The sequence below is a fragment of the Impatiens glandulifera genome, chromosome 9 (genome assembly GCF_907164915.1).
Source record: "Impatiens glandulifera chromosome 9, dImpGla2.1, whole genome shotgun sequence".
NCBI lineage: Eukaryota > Viridiplantae > Streptophyta > Magnoliopsida > Ericales > Balsaminaceae > Impatiens > Impatiens glandulifera.
The window spans coordinates 21,039,182-21,058,493 of record NC_061870.1 but is presented as its reverse complement, the minus strand read 5'-3'; the positions used below and the strand labels follow the sequence as shown (position 1 = coordinate 21,058,493).

General features: G+C 31.4%; 1 protein-coding gene across 1 annotated transcript; it reads left to right on the top strand.

The window, feature by feature from the left end:
- The first annotated feature begins 1,331 nt into the window (after positions 1 to 1,331).
- Positions 1,332 to 10,726, top strand: LOC124914964 (serine/threonine-protein kinase STY46-like). Its single transcript, XM_047455599.1, has 16 exons — positions 1,332 to 1,650; positions 1,985 to 2,099; positions 3,041 to 3,120; positions 3,308 to 3,424; positions 3,947 to 4,001; positions 4,666 to 4,776; positions 5,394 to 5,444; positions 5,943 to 6,115; positions 6,191 to 6,298; positions 7,192 to 7,265; positions 7,421 to 7,596; positions 8,232 to 8,327; positions 8,522 to 8,602; positions 8,689 to 8,742; positions 8,837 to 8,971; positions 10,384 to 10,726. Exons 1-16 carry the CDS (start codon positions 1,445 to 1,447, stop codon positions 10,462 to 10,464), a joined length of 1,713 nt encoding a protein of 570 aa, XP_047311555.1. The 5' UTR covers positions 1,332 to 1,444; the 3' UTR covers positions 10,465 to 10,726.
- The last annotated feature ends 8,586 nt before the right edge of the window (positions 10,727 to 19,312 follow it).

Here is a 19,312-nt window from a genome sequence, read left to right as displayed (position 1 = left end):
TTAAATAACCAATAACAAACAAGCTCTAAGAGTGACTTAAGATATCACTAACTTTGTTTTTTAATAAAATAACATGGATAAAAGCTATCACTAACTATTTTAATGATGGCGTAACATTAACTTATATTCATTTATACTTTTTTAATTAAAGTTTATTTTCTGGAATAAATTATTCATGATACTAAAATAATGTTTTCATTTTAATGATTGCCTAAGTTGATAACTCATCTCATCTTTTTCAATTCAGAGTTTATTATCTAAAATAAACTACCACAATCCCTAAATTATGTCTTCATTGCATTTAAAATAATTTCTTTTGAGTGAAAATAGTAAAATTTTGATCTATTAAAAAAAACCACTTTTAACTATTTTAATGTATTAATAAAAATACATATTAAATAAATAAGTTATGTTTGAATGAGTGAATTTAATGTGTAAGACTAACATACCGATTAATTCTTTAACACCGGAGAGTGCTTGTTTTGTTTTCTTTTATACCGTTCATATTTTAGTTGATGTTGAATTTTGTTCAATCCGACTTTTTGTTTAGTTGAATCAGATTTTTCATCCTAAAATTTTAGCTGGGTTGTTTCTGCTCATAGCCGTCAATTTTTTATTAATGTTTTCTTGAACTTGTGTACACCCCTCTTTAACCGTAAAGAAGCTAAAGTTGTCAGATTTAGAATTATTTCACTTTTCTTAAACTCATGTTTAATCTGAAAACCCTCTTCAAAGTCTATCACTTAATTTATACCAGTTTTTCATTATTTTAACCATATATATATATATAGATGATGAGTTATTATTTGAAATAATATTTTCCGGCTTTGTTTACCAATTAATGGGTAAAAACAAATTTAATTAACATTCAAAATATTTAGTAGAGATTTTTTCGATACATCATGATTGATTTATTCAGCTTGCTCTACTTCTTCACTCATTGCTTTGAAATTCAAACGAATTCTTATGTGAAGTCACCTTCAAAATTTCAAAATTGTTGAATTTTATGTTTTTTCAAATTTGTAATAATATATATATATATTGTCGTTTAGTTGTTTTAAAATGTTATATTGTTTTCTTTATAAATTAGAATTCTTTATTCTTCTTATAGAAAAAAAATAAAATAAAATGGGTAAAGAATATCATGATTTATATAATAACAAATGAGCTTGAATTTTATATTATCAAATTGTATAATATATATATATATATATATATATAATGGCCCTAGCTTGCAATCAATCAATCAAACACAACCTTTATTAGAGCAAACTACAAAGCAATTTAGGCAAATGAAAATCATTCTATAACCAGATTAATCCATTACGTACAAACTGGGGTCCGCCTTTCTTCCGTTGTTTCGTATTCGGATCAGAACGTGGGAAACTCTCGTTAATTTTCCTCTCTCTCTTCTTACTTCGATCAATCAAATCAAATCAAATCAATGGTGGTGATGGAAGACAACAACAACGAGAGCTGTGGAAGCAGAGTTGTTGAATCTTCATCTCCTGTCAACGCTCGCCAGCACCAGAGGAAGCTTGACGCTTACAACGAGGTTCTTCGGCGGCTTAAGGATTCTGATTTTCAGGAGGCTCAACAACCTGGTTTTGAAGACGAACTTTGGATTCACTTCAACCGTCTTCCTGCTAGGTATGTTTGTTTGCCTCTCTACTCCACCTTCTGTTGGTTAACTTTTGCTATCAAATATGTTTTTTACAACTACCTCCGGTTTCCGATCTCAATTGTTTCTTATGCGTATGATTTTAATGTGTTTTCTATCTGTTGATTCATTGTCTCTGCGAATTACTCAATTGATCATCTCTCTACAGTTTGGAGGCGCAAATAGAATTTAATTTTGTTAACTAATTCATTCTCTGTCTATCTTGAACTATTCCATCTGTATATGGTACAAACAATGGATAGGATATTGGCAGCCATATAAGTTGGTGATATTCTGTTCACTTATTTAATTTCTTCTTTGCAGATATGCACTTGATGTGAATGTTGAAAGGGCGGAAGATGTTCTCAGACATAAAAGATTATTGCAACTGGCTCGTGATCCTGCTAATAGGCCAGCGTTTGAGATTCGTTTAGTCCAGGTAATTGTGCTGTCTAGGTCAATGTGGTGTATCTGATTCGTTTGCTCTTTCCTTAGCTACTTTAGTAATGGACATGCATGATCAGAATTTTTGCTATTCACCAGAATCCTTGGCATGGATTTGTGCCTGGACCTTGATGTTCTTAGCAATTCAGTCTTTTTCCTATTTTAATACATGGGTATTTTCTCTTGTTTTGTATGGACAATAAGATTTCACTTTTGTGATCCAAGAATTGATTGATATTTGAGGATTGATCAAATGGGTATGTTGTGTCAGACATGAAATAGAACTAACTCCAATATATGAAAAGAAAAATGTATTAATCCATGCTGTCAACCATTCAAAAGGAACATTTGCATTTTTAATGTGTTAAAGAATATACTTTTTGTTCTTTTCAAATTTGCATGAACTTTTCAGTGATTGAGTTTTATTCCTTCACCAGAATGTAATGAATCCAGCCTAAATTTCAACTACACTTTTTGCCTAAAACAAATTTATCTCTGTAAAAAATTTGGATCATCCAACCAAGAATCATTTTTCTAAATGAACTGTGATCAAACCCCCCATACTTCTTCAACCAAACAAAAAGAAAAACAACTTTTATGATTGTTCAATGGTTAAGATACATAAAAAAAATCCCACTTGCCAATATGAAAATTTTCTGTTTTAATCGGTCAGTGTTTGTAAGGGAATATATGATTTGGTTGTGGCATAACTGATCATGTCTGATTGATTCAAATTAGTTTGTCAAAGTTAACTGTTAATAATTGTTGGATCCAGTGTGTAAGTGTAATTTATAAAGAACTGTCTGTAGCTCTTCTTGGACCTACTACCTAGGTGGCACATGTCTGTCTTTACATGAGTTTTCTTGGTGCAGACATATGGAGTGGACGCTTGGTTGCTTGGTAACGTAATCTGATAAATGATGTACCCTCTTGCAGGTTCCTCCCATCGCTGATGCAAGCACTGCTGATTCTCTTTCCTCTAACGCTCCAAAAAAAGAAGTCACGCGGGCTCAAAGGTTTGGCTTCAGTAACTAATTAAATTGTCCCTCAACTGCTTCAACAGAATTGTCTATCATTTTGTTTCAGTTACATGTTCACTTATGTTTTTGTTGGTGCGTTATTCTTGGCTCACTGATACTTTTATTGGCAGTCTTGACTCTCTTGTTGAACTCATACCATTTTGCTTATATTTCAATATGTCAGCATTCATCCACCACCTTCTTTTGGTTCATCACATAATCTTGAAGCACTTGCTGCAGAAGCCAGTAAATCTCTAGATGAAGATGAGGATAGTGCTGCTTCTGGTGCTCAGTCTCTACGGTAGGAATTCTGCCATATTTTTTGTGTTGCATCATTCTCCACACTTTAATATCGCAATTCTATATCCTAGTGCTTTCATCTGCTTCCTAATTAGCTTGATGTTATGCTGATTGCATTTTATACGGTCATGTTTGCACTGAGTTTGTTCACCATTTTGTCATAGTGAGGAGTAATGATTTTATTGACATGAAAAATGCACATGAATATGTAAAGAGTCTTTTAATGGACTTAATATGAATAGTTTCAAATGATTTTCCTGTAAAAAAATCTTAGGAACAATAAATGAAGCATCAAAAAAACTCTTCTTCTTTGTTTTAATATTTTTGTCTGTTTAACAATTTTGAACCCACCTTCAGATGGTTTACTTGACACTGGAGGTTCTGTCATCTTTAATAATGGTACCTAATCTGGGTAATGAACTCCCATCAGTTTGCTGATCAATCTTGATTGATGTGGTGGAACATATATAAACTAGCTACTCTTCTAAATATGTGTTTTCCCCTTGGAATAATCCTCTTGCAGGCCAATGCATGAAATTACATTTTCCTCAGATGATAAGCCAAAACTCCTCAGTCAGGTAGTCATTTGATTTCATTGTCTTTACTTCTTTCTCCACTTCTATGCTAATCTTCCCCCAGACAGTTATTTCTTTCATGATTTGTGATGTAGCTGGCATACACTGATATTTCTTTAGATTCATAGTTTATTCTGCAGCTAAATTCAGTTAGTTAGTAATTTGTAATTCTTAGGCAAAGGTACAATAGAAGCTCATCAGAATATACTGAATGGGGTATGCTGGCTCATTGTGCGGCTTAAGTTATTGGGAAAACAGTCAAATTATCATTTTATTTGAAACTCAAACTTCTTGGGTATGATCTAGGCCAAACTTTTAATAATCCGCACCTGATAAGTTTTGTCCAGCTAAGTAGTAAGAATCTTGAACTAAGACGCTTGGATCTTAGGTTCGATTCCCGCTAAAAGCAGCTTCATTGAAGTGGGAGGTTATGACGGTGGAATATTGTGCTAGCCTCCTCATGGATAAGAACCCTGGTCTAATTTTTTTTTGTCCAGCTAGCTACTTTACTATAAGTGTATTATTGTGTTTGCATGGACATGACAGTGACTAATCAAATGGTTTAGGATACATGTATTATATATGGTGTTATATTTCGAGAATAAAGATTGATTTTAGTGCCTCCTCTTTACGGGATAACTGACTGGTGGAACATTTACATTTACAGCTGACGGCATTGCTAGCTGAGATTGGTTTGAACATTCAGGAGGCACATGCTTTTTCTACAACAGATGGCTACTCGTTGGATGTCTTTGTTGTTGATGGTTGGCCCTATGAGGTACTTTAACTTTCCCCTATAAAACAAGAAAACTGGGATAAAGTTTTTAAGGCTATGTTTGATAGGCAAAATTTGAATTGAAACTAGAATTTTAAATAAATTTTATTTAATCTTCTTTTATTTTATTACATTTATCTCTTAATTCTTCAATAATATCAATTATATACAAATAAAAATAATAATAATTAAATACTTTAACTGGCCACAGCGACTTTGAAAAAGCTTTAGCCATACGTAGTTGGTGGACCGAATTCCTAATGTGATGTAATGACATTGAAACTATGTCGTTCCCGACGCATGTCCCTGTGGACCAAAGCGTCAACAAGACATACTGACATAAAAAATTAAATAAATTGGAATTGCCATTCTTAAGTGGGAAGGGTGTAACTAAAGACTAAAAAATCATATACAATTTAATTCCATTTCCTTAGTTTGATAAAGCAAACAATAAAATTGAAACTAGACCCCCCCAATTCCAATTCCAATTCCAATTCTAATTCTAATTCAACTCAACAACAACTAAACATAGCTTAATATTGTTCTCCGGGCATAGTATTATTTTCCCCTGATTATTACTGTTCAATTGTCTAATTGCTGCAATAATTTGCTGTTATTAGGAAACAGAACAACTGCGATCTGCATTAGAGAAAGAATTGCTAAAGATTGAGGTAACTAATTCAACTCAGTCCTTTTCTAATACTTCATACATCATATAACTTTCTGTTACACTTCTTATATTTTGGGTTAGGGTTTAAAGAAAGTGATGAGAAAGGAGTAGCCTAAGCCTTTAGATTAGGAGCATGGAGAATTTACATAGCTAGAGAGAGTGTAAACTCTGTTAATATTTCATTAATTGATTAATCCTTTGCTCGGTCACCCTATTTATAATCATAAGGCGTCACCTATTAAAACTACTAACAATCCCTAACAACTTAGGGAACTAATAATATTAACTAATATAATAAATTTAAGGGCTTACATACTATTTAGAGCCCTATAAATTAATCCCTAATCCTACTAAACGTTACACTTTTATGTGAACAAATATGATGTGTGTCTAGTATTTGTGTTGGTGATTTCATATGTTATCATCGAGTTGACCTTTTAAACTTGTGGTCTGGTCTTTATATTTGAGATCAATAACTAAGTTTATGTTGTTGATACAGAATCAGTCATGGAGCTCTCCCTCCTTTTCTTCTTTGAGTCGAACTGAACAAACTGGTATTGACCATGGGCTTAATCAACTGACAATTCCTAATGACGGGAAGGATGAATGGGAGATTGATCCTCATTTAGTGAAATTTGAGAAGAAAGTTGCTTCTGGCTCATATGGCGATCTGTGAGCACATATAATTTTTTAAGTCTATAATTCTGTTAACAGTTCTTGCTGACCATCTTTTCTTGCATTCATCAGATATAAAGGTACATACTGTAGCCAAGAAATAGCTATCAAAGTCCTGAAGCAAGACCGTGTAAATACAGACATGTTGAAGGAGTTTGCCCAAGAAGTATTTATTTTGAGGTTTATTAACTAATTTTCCTCATTTCCAAAAGCTGCATCAGTAGGTTCTCATGTTCTGGCATTGAAAATATATTGCAAAAGTTAGGGCTTGTTATGGTTTCAATGTCTCCACCTCTATTATTCTCCAGATCTTGAGCTTTCTTCTTTTATAGATCGCCCATACCCCCACTTTTGATTATTTAGCCTGGCCCATGGTTTTCAGGAACCAGTTGGGTTGGAAGGACTTAGACATGTCCATTTATGAAAAGCCCATGCATGCTGGAGGGGGTCTATACGGACATATTAGGAACTATACATATTATATATTCAGGATAATGGTATGTTCTCCTCGTACCCATATTTAGGCCTCTAAAGGCACCCAACTGCTCAGCTTTAGAGATATGCTTTCTGAAAGCTTCTATAACCACCGTAAAGAGAAGTGTTGAAAGTGGATCTCCTTGTTTATGACTTCTTGAGCTGCTAAAATCAAGGAAGTTTGGAATTAATGGGCTTTTTTGCATGCATTTTTTTTCTTTCTGGATTATGATCCAGAGAAATCTATATTTTGTTATGTTTGCCAAAAATCATAATAATCTGGATCATGATGGAAAAATAATTATTATCTCAAGTGAAGCCAAATCACCGAGAATCTGGATCGTGATTCAGAAAATAATCTTTATGTCAATTGAAGCCAAAAATCACACTATTTTTCTAGATCAATAATCTGATCATCATCCAAAATATCTTATGCCAAACGTAAAAAACTCACTTTCAATTTTAGTTTTTCCTATTTTCCAGTGGGATCATGATTGTGATTGGAATAGAGATTGTGACAAAATAACAGTTTCCAAATATGCTCAAATATATTTCTAGGTTCAGTAATGTCTTTACTATTCCCTTATTGTCTTTTACAGGAAAGTTCGTCACAAGAATGTTGTACAATTCATTGGAGCATGTACTAAGCCACCAAGCCTATGCATTATAACAGGTCTGTTCTAACACCTTAACGTTGTATCATTTTAGCTTAAAGTGTCTTGCATATGTGTCTTAGACCAAGTATTTTGTTTCTTCAAAGTCGTATTGTCAATTTTCTTGTCATATGCATCTCATATATTTGTTATATTTTCTTGTATTTTCCCTCAGAGTTCATGTCTGGCGGAAGTGTGTATGACTATCTACATAAGCAAAAGGGTTCTTTCAAATTACCCTCTCTACTCAGAGTAGCCGTTGATATATCAAAGGGAATGAACTACCTGCATCAAAATAATATAATTCACAGAGATCTAAAGGCCGCCAATCTTTTGATGGATGAAAATGAGGTAAGTTGATTTCCTTCACTGCAAATCTAGTGCTAATATAACTGTTTTCAGTTCATTTGCCCCTATTTTATCTGCTGGTTATTTGCAAAATTCTACCCTACCTTTTCATCTATTCAATAAATTTATTGTTCTGTATCTATGAATTGCTGTAGTTCCATATTCACCAATTAATTTAGCTGGCTATTTTACTTATTTAAAGATGTATATATTTTTTTCATGTCTCATATCTAGTTACTAGTTTTGATCTTAAAATGCTGATAATGGATTGTTTTGTTATAACAAAATTTCTCACGTTGTTCATGAACTGAAAAATCTACATTTGTTATGTTTGTGAACAAATCACAATGATCTAAAATATAATATGATCATAATCGTGAAAATTATCTCTATACCAAATCAAGCAAAAAAATACACTATAATTTAGATCTCTACAAAAAGAATTGTACACCAAATTGAAACAAAAATCAAGCTATAATTTGGATCATGATAAAAAAGCTAATTTGATAATGATTGCAAATGAAAAAAAAAAAAATCACTTATCAATTTTAAATATAGTGGTTTTTCAGAGCAATCGTGATTGGAACAAATTATTGGTTTCCAAATTGGCTCTATCTTTCTTCTATTACAATCTGCAGGTTGTGAAGGTGGGTGATTTTGGTGTTGCTAGAGTTAAAGCTCAGTCTGGAGTTATGACTGCAGAAACTGGGACATACAGATGGATGGCTCCTGAGGTAGTCTTCTGTTACATTAAATTTTTGGAACCTCCTATTGAAAGATATCTCTGTATGTGTATGTAAAAGTATTCATTTCAATTAAAGGAGAGTTCATTCTATCATTTACTTGCTTTTTTTTAACTGAATGTATTATTGTCTTCGTTTCAGTCTACAACTTCTTAATTTTTCTCCAACTGATTGCTGATGTGTAGGTTATTGAACACAAGCCCTATGATCACAAAGCTGATGTTTTTAGCTTTGCGATTGTATTATGGGAGTTGCTAACAGGAAAGGTATTGCTGTAGTTTTAATTAAATCTAGGAATTTGGAGGTTTGATCTGCGTTTTATGTATTCTTATACTTCATATGATGTTTTCAGATTCCATACGAATATTTGACACCATTACAAGCTGCAGTTGGTGTTGTTCAGAAGGTAAAACTTCAGTGCTCTTTTTGTATTTGCATTTATGATAAAAAAAAAAAATAGTTTGGTGATAATGTATCTTTTCTTTACCTGGTGGTTATAGGGTTTACGACCTACCATTCCAAAGAATACTCACCCAAAATTAACGGAATTATTAGAGAGATGTTGGCAGCAGGACCCGACACTGAGACCTGACTTCAGTGAGATCATCGATATCCTACAGCAAATATCTATGGAGGTAAGTTACAAAGTGGCAATTTTGTTCAAATTTTTTGTTTGCTGTTATGTTTTTGCACTCTCAGTGAATTTGGGTTTTTAGTAAATGTTCGTTTTCTTTGAGCTTGTTTGATGTGGATTATTTTGGGTTATTACCAAATAAACCACAATTATCATCAAGACATCAACCATCACTTCTTCAATCATATCTTTCAATCATAATTCATAAATCAAAATACCAAATTATCCTTAGTTTATTCTTTATAGCAATTTTAAAACATTAAATACTAAGGATACTATCTGCTACTGTCAATTTTCTGTTTAATCTCCATCTAGTTCTTATCACATTCATTTTCCACTAGAGATATGGTTCTGATGCTCTTCATGCCGAAATTCTACTCCAGTCTTTTCCCTTTATTTTCAAATTTAAAAAAGCTGTAATTTTGTGTTTTAGTCTTAATGGAGTAGGATGGTTACATGAAGAGAATAAAAAACAGTTAAGGCTGTTTTTGGTAACCATAGAATTAGAATTGGGAGTGTAATTCCAATTCTTAGGTTTGGTAAACCATTTAAAATTAAGATTTAGAATTAGAATTCAAACCAATGTGTTTTTATAATTTTCAATTCCACTCTTTTTAGTTCGTAATTCTAATTACAAATATTTATTTTTTCTATATGTCTTAAACAAAAATATCTTATTATTTTATCATTTACAAAACACGCTTCACGTGTTGGACTGATAATTTATAATTTTATTTTAATTTTAGAAAGTTAAAATGTCGAACCGATATATATATATATTTTAATTTTTAGGTTAACATATAGAACTGATATTTTTTTTATTTAGGAAGTTAACATGTCGAACCGATATTTATTTATTTTATAATTTGAGAAGATAACATGCCGAACCAATATTTTTTTTTTTAATTTAAGTAAGTTAACATGTTTTGAACGAATATTTTTTTTCTTAATAAGAATCGACCTCTAGACAAAAACTCTTGACACTTAAGTTATCCTAATAAGTTGTGTCAAACCATTATCTTAAAGATATAGATAATATATATTTAAATTGTTTTTATTATAATCGTTTTCAAACATAAGAATTAGAATTGAATTACAATTTTATAGTTTTTTCATACATAGGAATTGAATAATAATTCAATGCCAATTGCACTCATCCAAATATACCCTTATTTTATTTGTTTCTGTTTTGTATTAAAACATTTTTATGACTTCATTTGATATAAAGTTTATTTAAGATCAAATCCATAATATTTTGCAAGTCATAGTGATTTTTTTAACAAACATAACAAACCTTCTGGATAAGTAAATGTGATAAAAGAAGAACTCCTTATCTCCTATCTCTATAATTTTGAGATTTAGATTTTCTGAGTCATGAAAGAAAATCTCTAAATAAGTAAGATTGTGGAACAGGTAGAAGATGATGGGGAGAATGGACAGAAGGAGAAACCTTCTGGTGGTTTCCTCTCATCCCTCAGAAAGGGTCATCACTGAACTAGCCAAATCAATACCGGAGAAAAAACAACACTAATTTCGGGCCATTTGCTCACCCTCTTTCTCTTTTCTTCACAATGCGGTTGGTGCATAGCGGATTAAAGTTTATTTGTTTTTGTTATCGTTGTTCAGAAAGGTACTACAATGTAGCTGATTAAAGTTATTGTTCCTTAGAATAGTAACACAGTCCCAGTGGCAAGTCTAATTGCTTCAAATTATTTGATTTGACACAATAATCTCAAAATGTGTCTTCTTTACTGTTTGTTAGCCAAAATGAGTGTAGCTATAGGCTCGGATCCTCCAACAGAGGGGGAAGAAGGAAAAAACCATCTTATTGATCCTATTTTTGCGTTGTCCAGACCAATTTACGATGAGTAATGAGTTATGAATTTGTGATAATCGAATAATTCTTTTATGTCAATGGACCATTCCTTGAATATTTGATTGTGCTCTCTCCTCCGGAGGTAAGCCTTCTTAAAAACAAGAGATTTTTAAGGTGATATTGCATGAAAGATAAGTTCTTGACTTAGAAGATTGTTCTAAATTCTGTTTGTGAATATGTAGTATCTATTATGTCAATACAATGAAAATGAATTTCTTGGATGGTTTAAATAATATGTGTAGAGAGGGTTGAATCAAAATAATTTGGTTAAACTCGGTCATATTTCAATATAAATGTTCTATCAATATCTCTTTAAAAAATTGGTGTCTAAATCGGTGGCTCCGGAAACTCTATTTGAAAAAACAAAACTCGAGATTCGAGAAATTTTAACATCGGTTTTTGTGTCGAGTATTTTTTAAATAAAATATTATTTAAAAGATTTATAAAAATATGTCTTACATTTTGAAATTAATTAGAACAATAATTATTTTTTTAAAATTGAAAATAATCAAACTTATAATTTGATTAATATAAAAAATATATTTTAAATTAATTTAAAAAATTATATTTTTGATAAAAGAATCGTTAACTAATTTTTAATTTAAAATCAATAAAATTATACATTACAAACGTTTTTTTACGGAATCCCTTTTAGGTTCAATGTTTAATAATACTTAGAAAAGGGTTTTCGCACTATATTCTTCGAATTTCTTAAAGTACAGAGTTTTACTTTATAAGGTCTTAACTTTAAGAAAATATTTTTAATTGAATTCTTGATTTTCAATGTCTTTTTATCTATACATTAAAAACATGATATATTTATCTGCAAATATTTATTATTTCTTGGTTGTATATTCCATGTAATAATATATACAAGTATGAAAATTTGACTAGTGCCATGTACATAATTTTTATATGCTCTTATTTATATTTTTCAATAATCATTGTAATAAATAAGAAAACGAAATAAAAATCCTAGAAAGAGAGAGAAAATCTATGGAGATTCCAGGCGATATTTTACGGTAAAAATATTGACAGGAAATTCTTTCATCGCGTAAACACGATCGACACGAACGGAACGATCGATACGGTATCAAGGTCGCGATTCACTTGTTGTGATCGCGGTTGCTAGTCACTTAGGGTCGCTTGTCAAATAAAAAACGTGCGCACAATCGGCACGATCATCACAATCAGCACGATCGACACGAACGTCACGGTACTGACTCTAATAGCTAGGTCGGTCATTTATCTGCAAAGCTTGGTTGGAAGGTTATAGTTTATGATTTACCATATACTGTAATAGTTACGGTTTGTGGTGTACCATGTTATGTAATTGCTCTACTTTGTTTCCGTGTTCTGTTTTTTATTAAAATGAAAAGAAATAAAAACAATAAAAATAAGGAACTTAAAGAATTTTTGATGGAAAGTACAAGAGAGATAAGTAAAAAAAATTGATAGTATTGCTGAAGAAATTATCCAGGAAAAATATGGGCGATGTTAAAACAAAAGTGGAGTTACTCAATCATCCTTTTGAATTTAAATTGTCAACTAAAGTAGAGTAAAAATATGTTAAAAAAAATGAGAAATGTAGTGGTTGGAAACTACATAAGGAATAACAGAGTATCCTTCATAGTCACCAAGGAAACCTTAATGAAACAATGGGATCAGAAGTGACTAGAGAAGGTTTATGCAAACATACATGATCTCTATTTTTTGTAGTTCAAGAAGAGATCAAACTTGGATGATATTTTAAAATATAGGCATACTTATATTGGATCAAACTGTATGAAGCTATAAAGATGGTCTGAAAAATTAAACCTGCTAAGCAAACCAAAAGAAACAACCCATGTATGATTTAAGCTTTGAAACATCACAACACACATGTATATTACAAAAACTCTAAGTCATTTTGCAAGTTTATTGAGGAAACTATTATACATGGACCCAATTATAGAAAGAGGAGGGAAACTTACATTTGCTAGAATAAGCATTGAAGTGCATCCTCGAAGTACTTTGTCAAAGAACATGTTAGTAATTGGCATGAAAGTAAGTCTATAGTCATAGAAATCTAATATGAATGAAAGCCACATAAATGTGATTTCTACAATACTTTCCAACATGCTAACACTAAATGTGCAAAAATAATTGAGAAAGAGCATAAAATTCTGAAACTCAAAAAGAAGAAAATTAGAAAATGAAACAGAAGAATCAAGGATCAAAGATCATATTGGGAAGTTGAAGGTAATCAACAAGTAAAAAATGCAAAGAAAGAAATCGAGAAAGAAAGTAATGATATAGAGGAAGAAAACAAGGTAGAATCAAATAATGAAGAAAACAATGAAATTGATGAAACATGAGATTCTAAAGAAGATAAACTTAAAGACAAGAAATATAGAGATACAAAGATGAAAACAAAGATATAACAGATGAGAAAAATGAAGAGGAAACTAAAGTTGTTAATCCTAAAACTAAAGTAGAAAAAAGTAACAAAAACTTGAAATCCTGAAGAATACATTTTATCATATTAGTACGGGTTCATATAGAGAAATATTAAATAATGTGAGCAGACATACATCATTTGCTGCTTCAATTCAATCTCCCTTCATGAAGAATGAGAGAGGAAGGAGACGTGAAAAAAGACAATATGGTCAAAAAGATAGACATGAAGACAAACATGTTGGGATATATATATATATATATATATATATATATATATATTTTTGTAGTATCTGTTCATTATAATTTGCGTTTGTAATGTGATTTGACTGCTACTATTTATAAACTTTTGGGTGGTTTATTTCTCATCTTACAATCAAAACTAGAGTTTGTCTAATTTTGATTATTGACTCTCACACTCTTTTAACTTAAATGGTTAAATGGTGTTAAAAGAAATTGTAATATATAAGAAATTATAGGAGAAAAATAAGGAATAAAATTTTATAATGGTCACAAAGTAGGTTAGTCAAAAAACATTTAACATATATAATTTATATTTTATGTTACGAGTATACAGATTCAATATCGTGACCAGAAATAAATAAAATATAAATTAGATAAAAGAATCTTAGAAATGTAATTTCACCGGATAATTTTTTTAAAAAAATATTATTGATGTTATAAACATACAAGATAACGAACAAGAGAGATAACAACGAGAGAATTATTATTGTTTATAAAAGGGATTACTTTACAATATTCCTATGTATCATATTTATAAGACTAAATACATAGAAACCAAAGTTCTTCATAATTGTGGAATATGAAAACCAGGAGTCTTACACAATATCATTCATTAAATATATTGCATTTATAATACTCCCCATTGGATGACATTGGTATATTGTCTCATTAAAAACCTTATTAGGAAAACTCATTGGGATAAAACCATGATTAAGAGAAAAAGAGTGCAATACGTAAAATCCCCCTTTTGTTACATCACTTTAAACTTTTGAGTCTCCGCATGCCAATATTATACAGTGGTTTTCAAAGGTCATAATAGGCAATGCTTTTGTAAATAGATCTGCTAGATTATTTGATGAACGAATTTGATGAACATCAATATCACCTTTCTTCTGGAGATCATGAGTGAAAAAGAATTTTGGTGATATGTGTTTTGTTATATTGCCTTTAATATATCCTCCCTTTAATTGTGCAATGCAAGCTGTATTATCCTCATATAAAATTGTTGGAGAATGCTTGTTTACAGATAAGCCACATGACTCTCAAATATAATGAATGATTGATCTCAACCATACACATTCTCGACTTACCTCATGAATAGTGATGATCTCATAATGGTTTGAAGATGTGGCAGTAATTGATTGTTTCATAGATCTCCAAGATATAGATGTACCACCATATGTGAATATGTAACATGTTTGAGACACCATTATGAGGATCAAATAAATACCCTGCATATGCGTACCTAATCAATTCAGCTTCACATACATATGGATAATATAATCTCATGTCCATAGTTCTTTGAAGGTACCGGAAAATATGCTTAACTCCATTTCAATGTCTCCTTGTCGGTGAAGAACTATATCTCGCTAATAAATTTATTGCAAATGATATATCAGGTCTAGTATAAGTAGCCAGATACATTAGTGCTCCAATAGCACTAAGATATAGTACTTTAGGACCAATTAGTTCTTCATCACACATACGAGGTCGAAATGGATCTTTATTTACATCAAGCGATCTCACGATCATTGAACTACTCAGGGGATGTGTTTTATCCATAAAAAATCTTTTTAGTACTCTTGATGTATAAGCAGATTGATGGATAATAATTCCATTATCTAAATGCTCAACTTGCAAGCCAAGACACAACTTTGTTTTTCTCAGATCTTTCATCTCAAATTCTTTCTTAAGATAACTAACTGTTGTTTCAGATAGTTCATTAGTAGTTCCAATAATATTCAAATCGTCCACATAAATTGCAATTATTACAAATTGTGATCCAGATATCTTAATAAACACACATGAATATATTGGATCATTTTGAAATCCATTCTTTAATAAATATTCACTAAGAAGTTTATACCACATACGTCTAGATTGTTTCAATCTATATAGAGATCTGCATAATTTAACCGAGTAAAGGTCTCGACGATCTGAATTAAATGCTTTTGGCATTTTAAATCCTTCAGGGAGTTTCATGTATATGTTTTTATCAAGAGAGCAATATAAATATGCTGTAACAACATCCATTAATCTCATATGCAATTTCTCGTGTATTGATAAACTTATCAGATATCTAAATGTTGTTGCATCCACCACAAGAGAATATGTTTTCATCATAATCAATACCAGGTCTCTACGAGAATCCCTGGGCAACAAGTTGTGCCTTATATCTGATAATTTTATTTTTCTCTTCTTTTTCTTATAAACACTCATTTATAAATGATCGGTTTATACCTTCAGGGGTACGGACGATAGGTCCAAAAACTTTATGATTTGCGTGTGATTTTAAATTAACTTCAATTGCATCTTTCCAGTTTGGCCAATCATTTCTCCGTCTGCATTCTTCTATAGACTTTGGTTCATGATTCTCATCTTCTTTAACAATATTGCATTCTATAGCATATGCAAAATTTTCATCGACGTCGATTTCATCTCGATTCCATCTTTTTCCAGTCAAAACATAGTTTATAGAGATCTCTTCATTTTCAGGTACCTGTGATTCCTCTAAAATCATTTTTTCAATGACTGAATACTCTTCTAGAGTAATTGTTTCCTTAGTTTGAGCCATTACTTCTTTTATTTTTCGAGAATTTTTATCATTGGAACCGACTAGTCTACCACGCTTCACTTGCATTTTAGGCTCGTTAGTAGTAGTGGGTTGTCCTTTAGGGACATGAATCCTAATTGGAGCATTTGCAGCTGGAATATAAGATTTCGTAACCTTTTTAGGATCAGTAAAAGCATCTAGAAATTGATTTGCTAAATTTTGCAAGTGAATGACTTTCTGAACTTCAAGTTCAACTTGCTTTGTATGAGGATCATAATGAGCTAATGATAACTCACACTAGATTATTTCCTTTTCCAACTATTTATTTTCCCCTTTCAATGTTGGAAATATCATTTCATTAATATGACAGTCGACAAACCGTGCCGTGAATGAGTCACCCGTCAATGGCTCAAGATATTTAATTATAGACGGTTATTCATATCCAACATATATCTCCAATCTCCTTTGAGGTCCCATCTTTGTGCGTTGTGGTGGATCAACTATCACATATATCGCACATCCGAAAATTCTTAGATGGAAAATATTTGGTTCCTCACCATAAACCATTTCTAAAGGGGAGACCTCATTATAATGTGTAGGTCTGATACGAATTAATGATGTTGTATATAAAATAGCATGTCCCCAAGCTTGTATCGGAAGTTTCGTTTTCATAAGAAATGGTCTTGCAATTAGGTTGAAGACGTTTTATCATTGAATCTACAAGGCAATTTTGTGTGTGAACATGTGCTACTGGATGTTCAACACTTATCACAATTGACATACAATAACTATTAAAAGCTTGAGAGGTAAATTCTTCAGCATTATCAAAACGAATAGATTTAATTAAATAGTCTGGGAAGTGAACTCGTAATTTGATAATTTGAGCAATCAATCTTGCAAATGCTTTATTACGAGTTGATAATTAACACACATGTGACCATCTTGTTGATGCGTCAATTAATACCATAAAATATCTAAATGGTCCACATGGTGGATGAATATGCCCACATATGTCACCTTGTATTTTTTCAAGAAATTTCAAGGGTTCATTCCTAATTTTAAATAATGATGACTTTATTATTAACTTCACTTGTGAACAAGCAGCACAAAAAAATTCATTGGGTAGAAAAATCTTTTGGTTTTTAGTGAATGCCCACATGAATGATTAATTATTCTTCGTATCATAATAGCTCCAAAGTGTCCCAATCTATCATGTCATGTAATACAATTATTTGATCGAAAAACTTATGGATTGTAACTACATGTACTTCGCCAACACTTATGTTTGTGAGACACAATCCAGAGGAAACTAGGGATAATTTTTCTAAATAATATTTTTTACCCGAGATGATACTTGTGATAGATAAATATTCTTTATTGCTTTCATTTGAAGTCTCGATGTGATATCCATTTTCGCGGATATCTTTAAAACTCAACAAGTTTCTTCGAGTTTTGGACGAATACAATGCATTATCAATACAAATGTTTGTTCCTTTAGGTAATTTAATATTTGCTCTTCCGGAGCCTTCAATAATTTTTGAACTACCCGATATTGTATTCACATATGTCTCTTTCATCACCAAAGAAATAAAAAATTTATTGTTTTTCAAAATAGTATGTGTTGATGTCTACAAGACAACTACATTTTTCATTTATCACGTGTTTGCTTCCAGGAACCTTTATTTTCTTCATTAAATAAAATATAATATTAATAATTAATAACGTGCAAATTATAATAATAATAAAAGCATCATCAAACTAAATATATATAAAAAACATCAATTAATACTTTTTTATTTATTTATTATTATTATTATTATTATTATTATTTTCGAAATTTGATTAAATATTATAAAGAAAACACAAAATATGAAATGATCTAATTCTTATTTTCACGCTCGACAAGAAAATCGGCTACATCAAACCCAGAGAAGTCTTCGAGTCCAAAAGCTATTTTATCATCACCGAGAGCCGAAGTCGAGTTGGACTCGATGGTCCCTTTCCTTTTAGCGACGCTTAATAAAGATTGATAAAATGCTTCGGCGTACGACAGGTACGTGACCAATGACCTTTCATGCCGCAACGATAGCATTTGTTTTCTACAGTCTTATTAATTTGATTATTTTTATCATCGTTGCGGATATTGTATCGACCACCACCACCACCACGTCCATGACCACGGTCACGATCACGACTATGATGTCGTCTTCTATAATTATATGATGTCACATTCACTTCAGGGAATGAGTTCGATCCAGTTGGACGGACCTCATGATTTTTCATCAAAAGCTCATTATTTTGTTCGGCCAATAATAGACATGATATTAATTTTGAATATTTATCAAAATCTTTTGCACAATATTGCTGCTGTAGGAGCACATTTGATGCATAAAATGTGGAGAATGTTTTCTTTAACATGTCTCCGTCAATAATAGTTTCTCCACATAGTTTAAGTTGAGAAGTAATCCGAAATAAAGAAGAATTATATTCACTCACTGATTTAAAGTCTTGTAGGCGCAAATGCAGTAATTCAAATTGAGCGGAAGAATGATAGTTTTTAAATGATCGTATCTTTAATTCAAATTGTTCCATAGGACCAATGGATCTTTCACAATGAGGTACTCAATTTTTAAACCTTCGTGAATATGACGACGAAGAAAATCATTGCTTTGGCCTTATCTTGGTCGGACACAGTGTTTTCATCTTTGATGGTATTTCCAAGACTATTAGCAGCAAGATGAATTTCAGCATCTAGAATCCATGAAAGGTAATTCTTTCCGGTGATGTCAAGAGCCGTGAACTCTAATTTCGTAAAGTTCGACATGAAATTGTTAGATGAAATAGTTAAGATTAAAAGTATAAGAGAATACCGTTGTCAATCTTGATCGATTTGGTTCTCACAAATGAGGTGCGAAAATTTGGCTACCACAGACAAGGAGGGAGTCTTCGACCTTTGCTTCAGGATCGAGAGTTATCGTGCTGATAATATGTTATAAACATACAAGATAATGAACAAGAGAGATAACAACGAGAGAATGTATTATTGTTTATCAAAGGGATTACTTTACGATGTTTCTATGTGTCCTATTTATAGAACTAGATACATAGAAACAAATGTCTTTATAATTATGAAATATGAAAACTATAATGTAAAAAACTTCAGAATCGAAAATCACAAGTTATAATAGTTGGAGGACAAAAATGAGCTTTACCTGTTAAGCTTTTCTTACAAG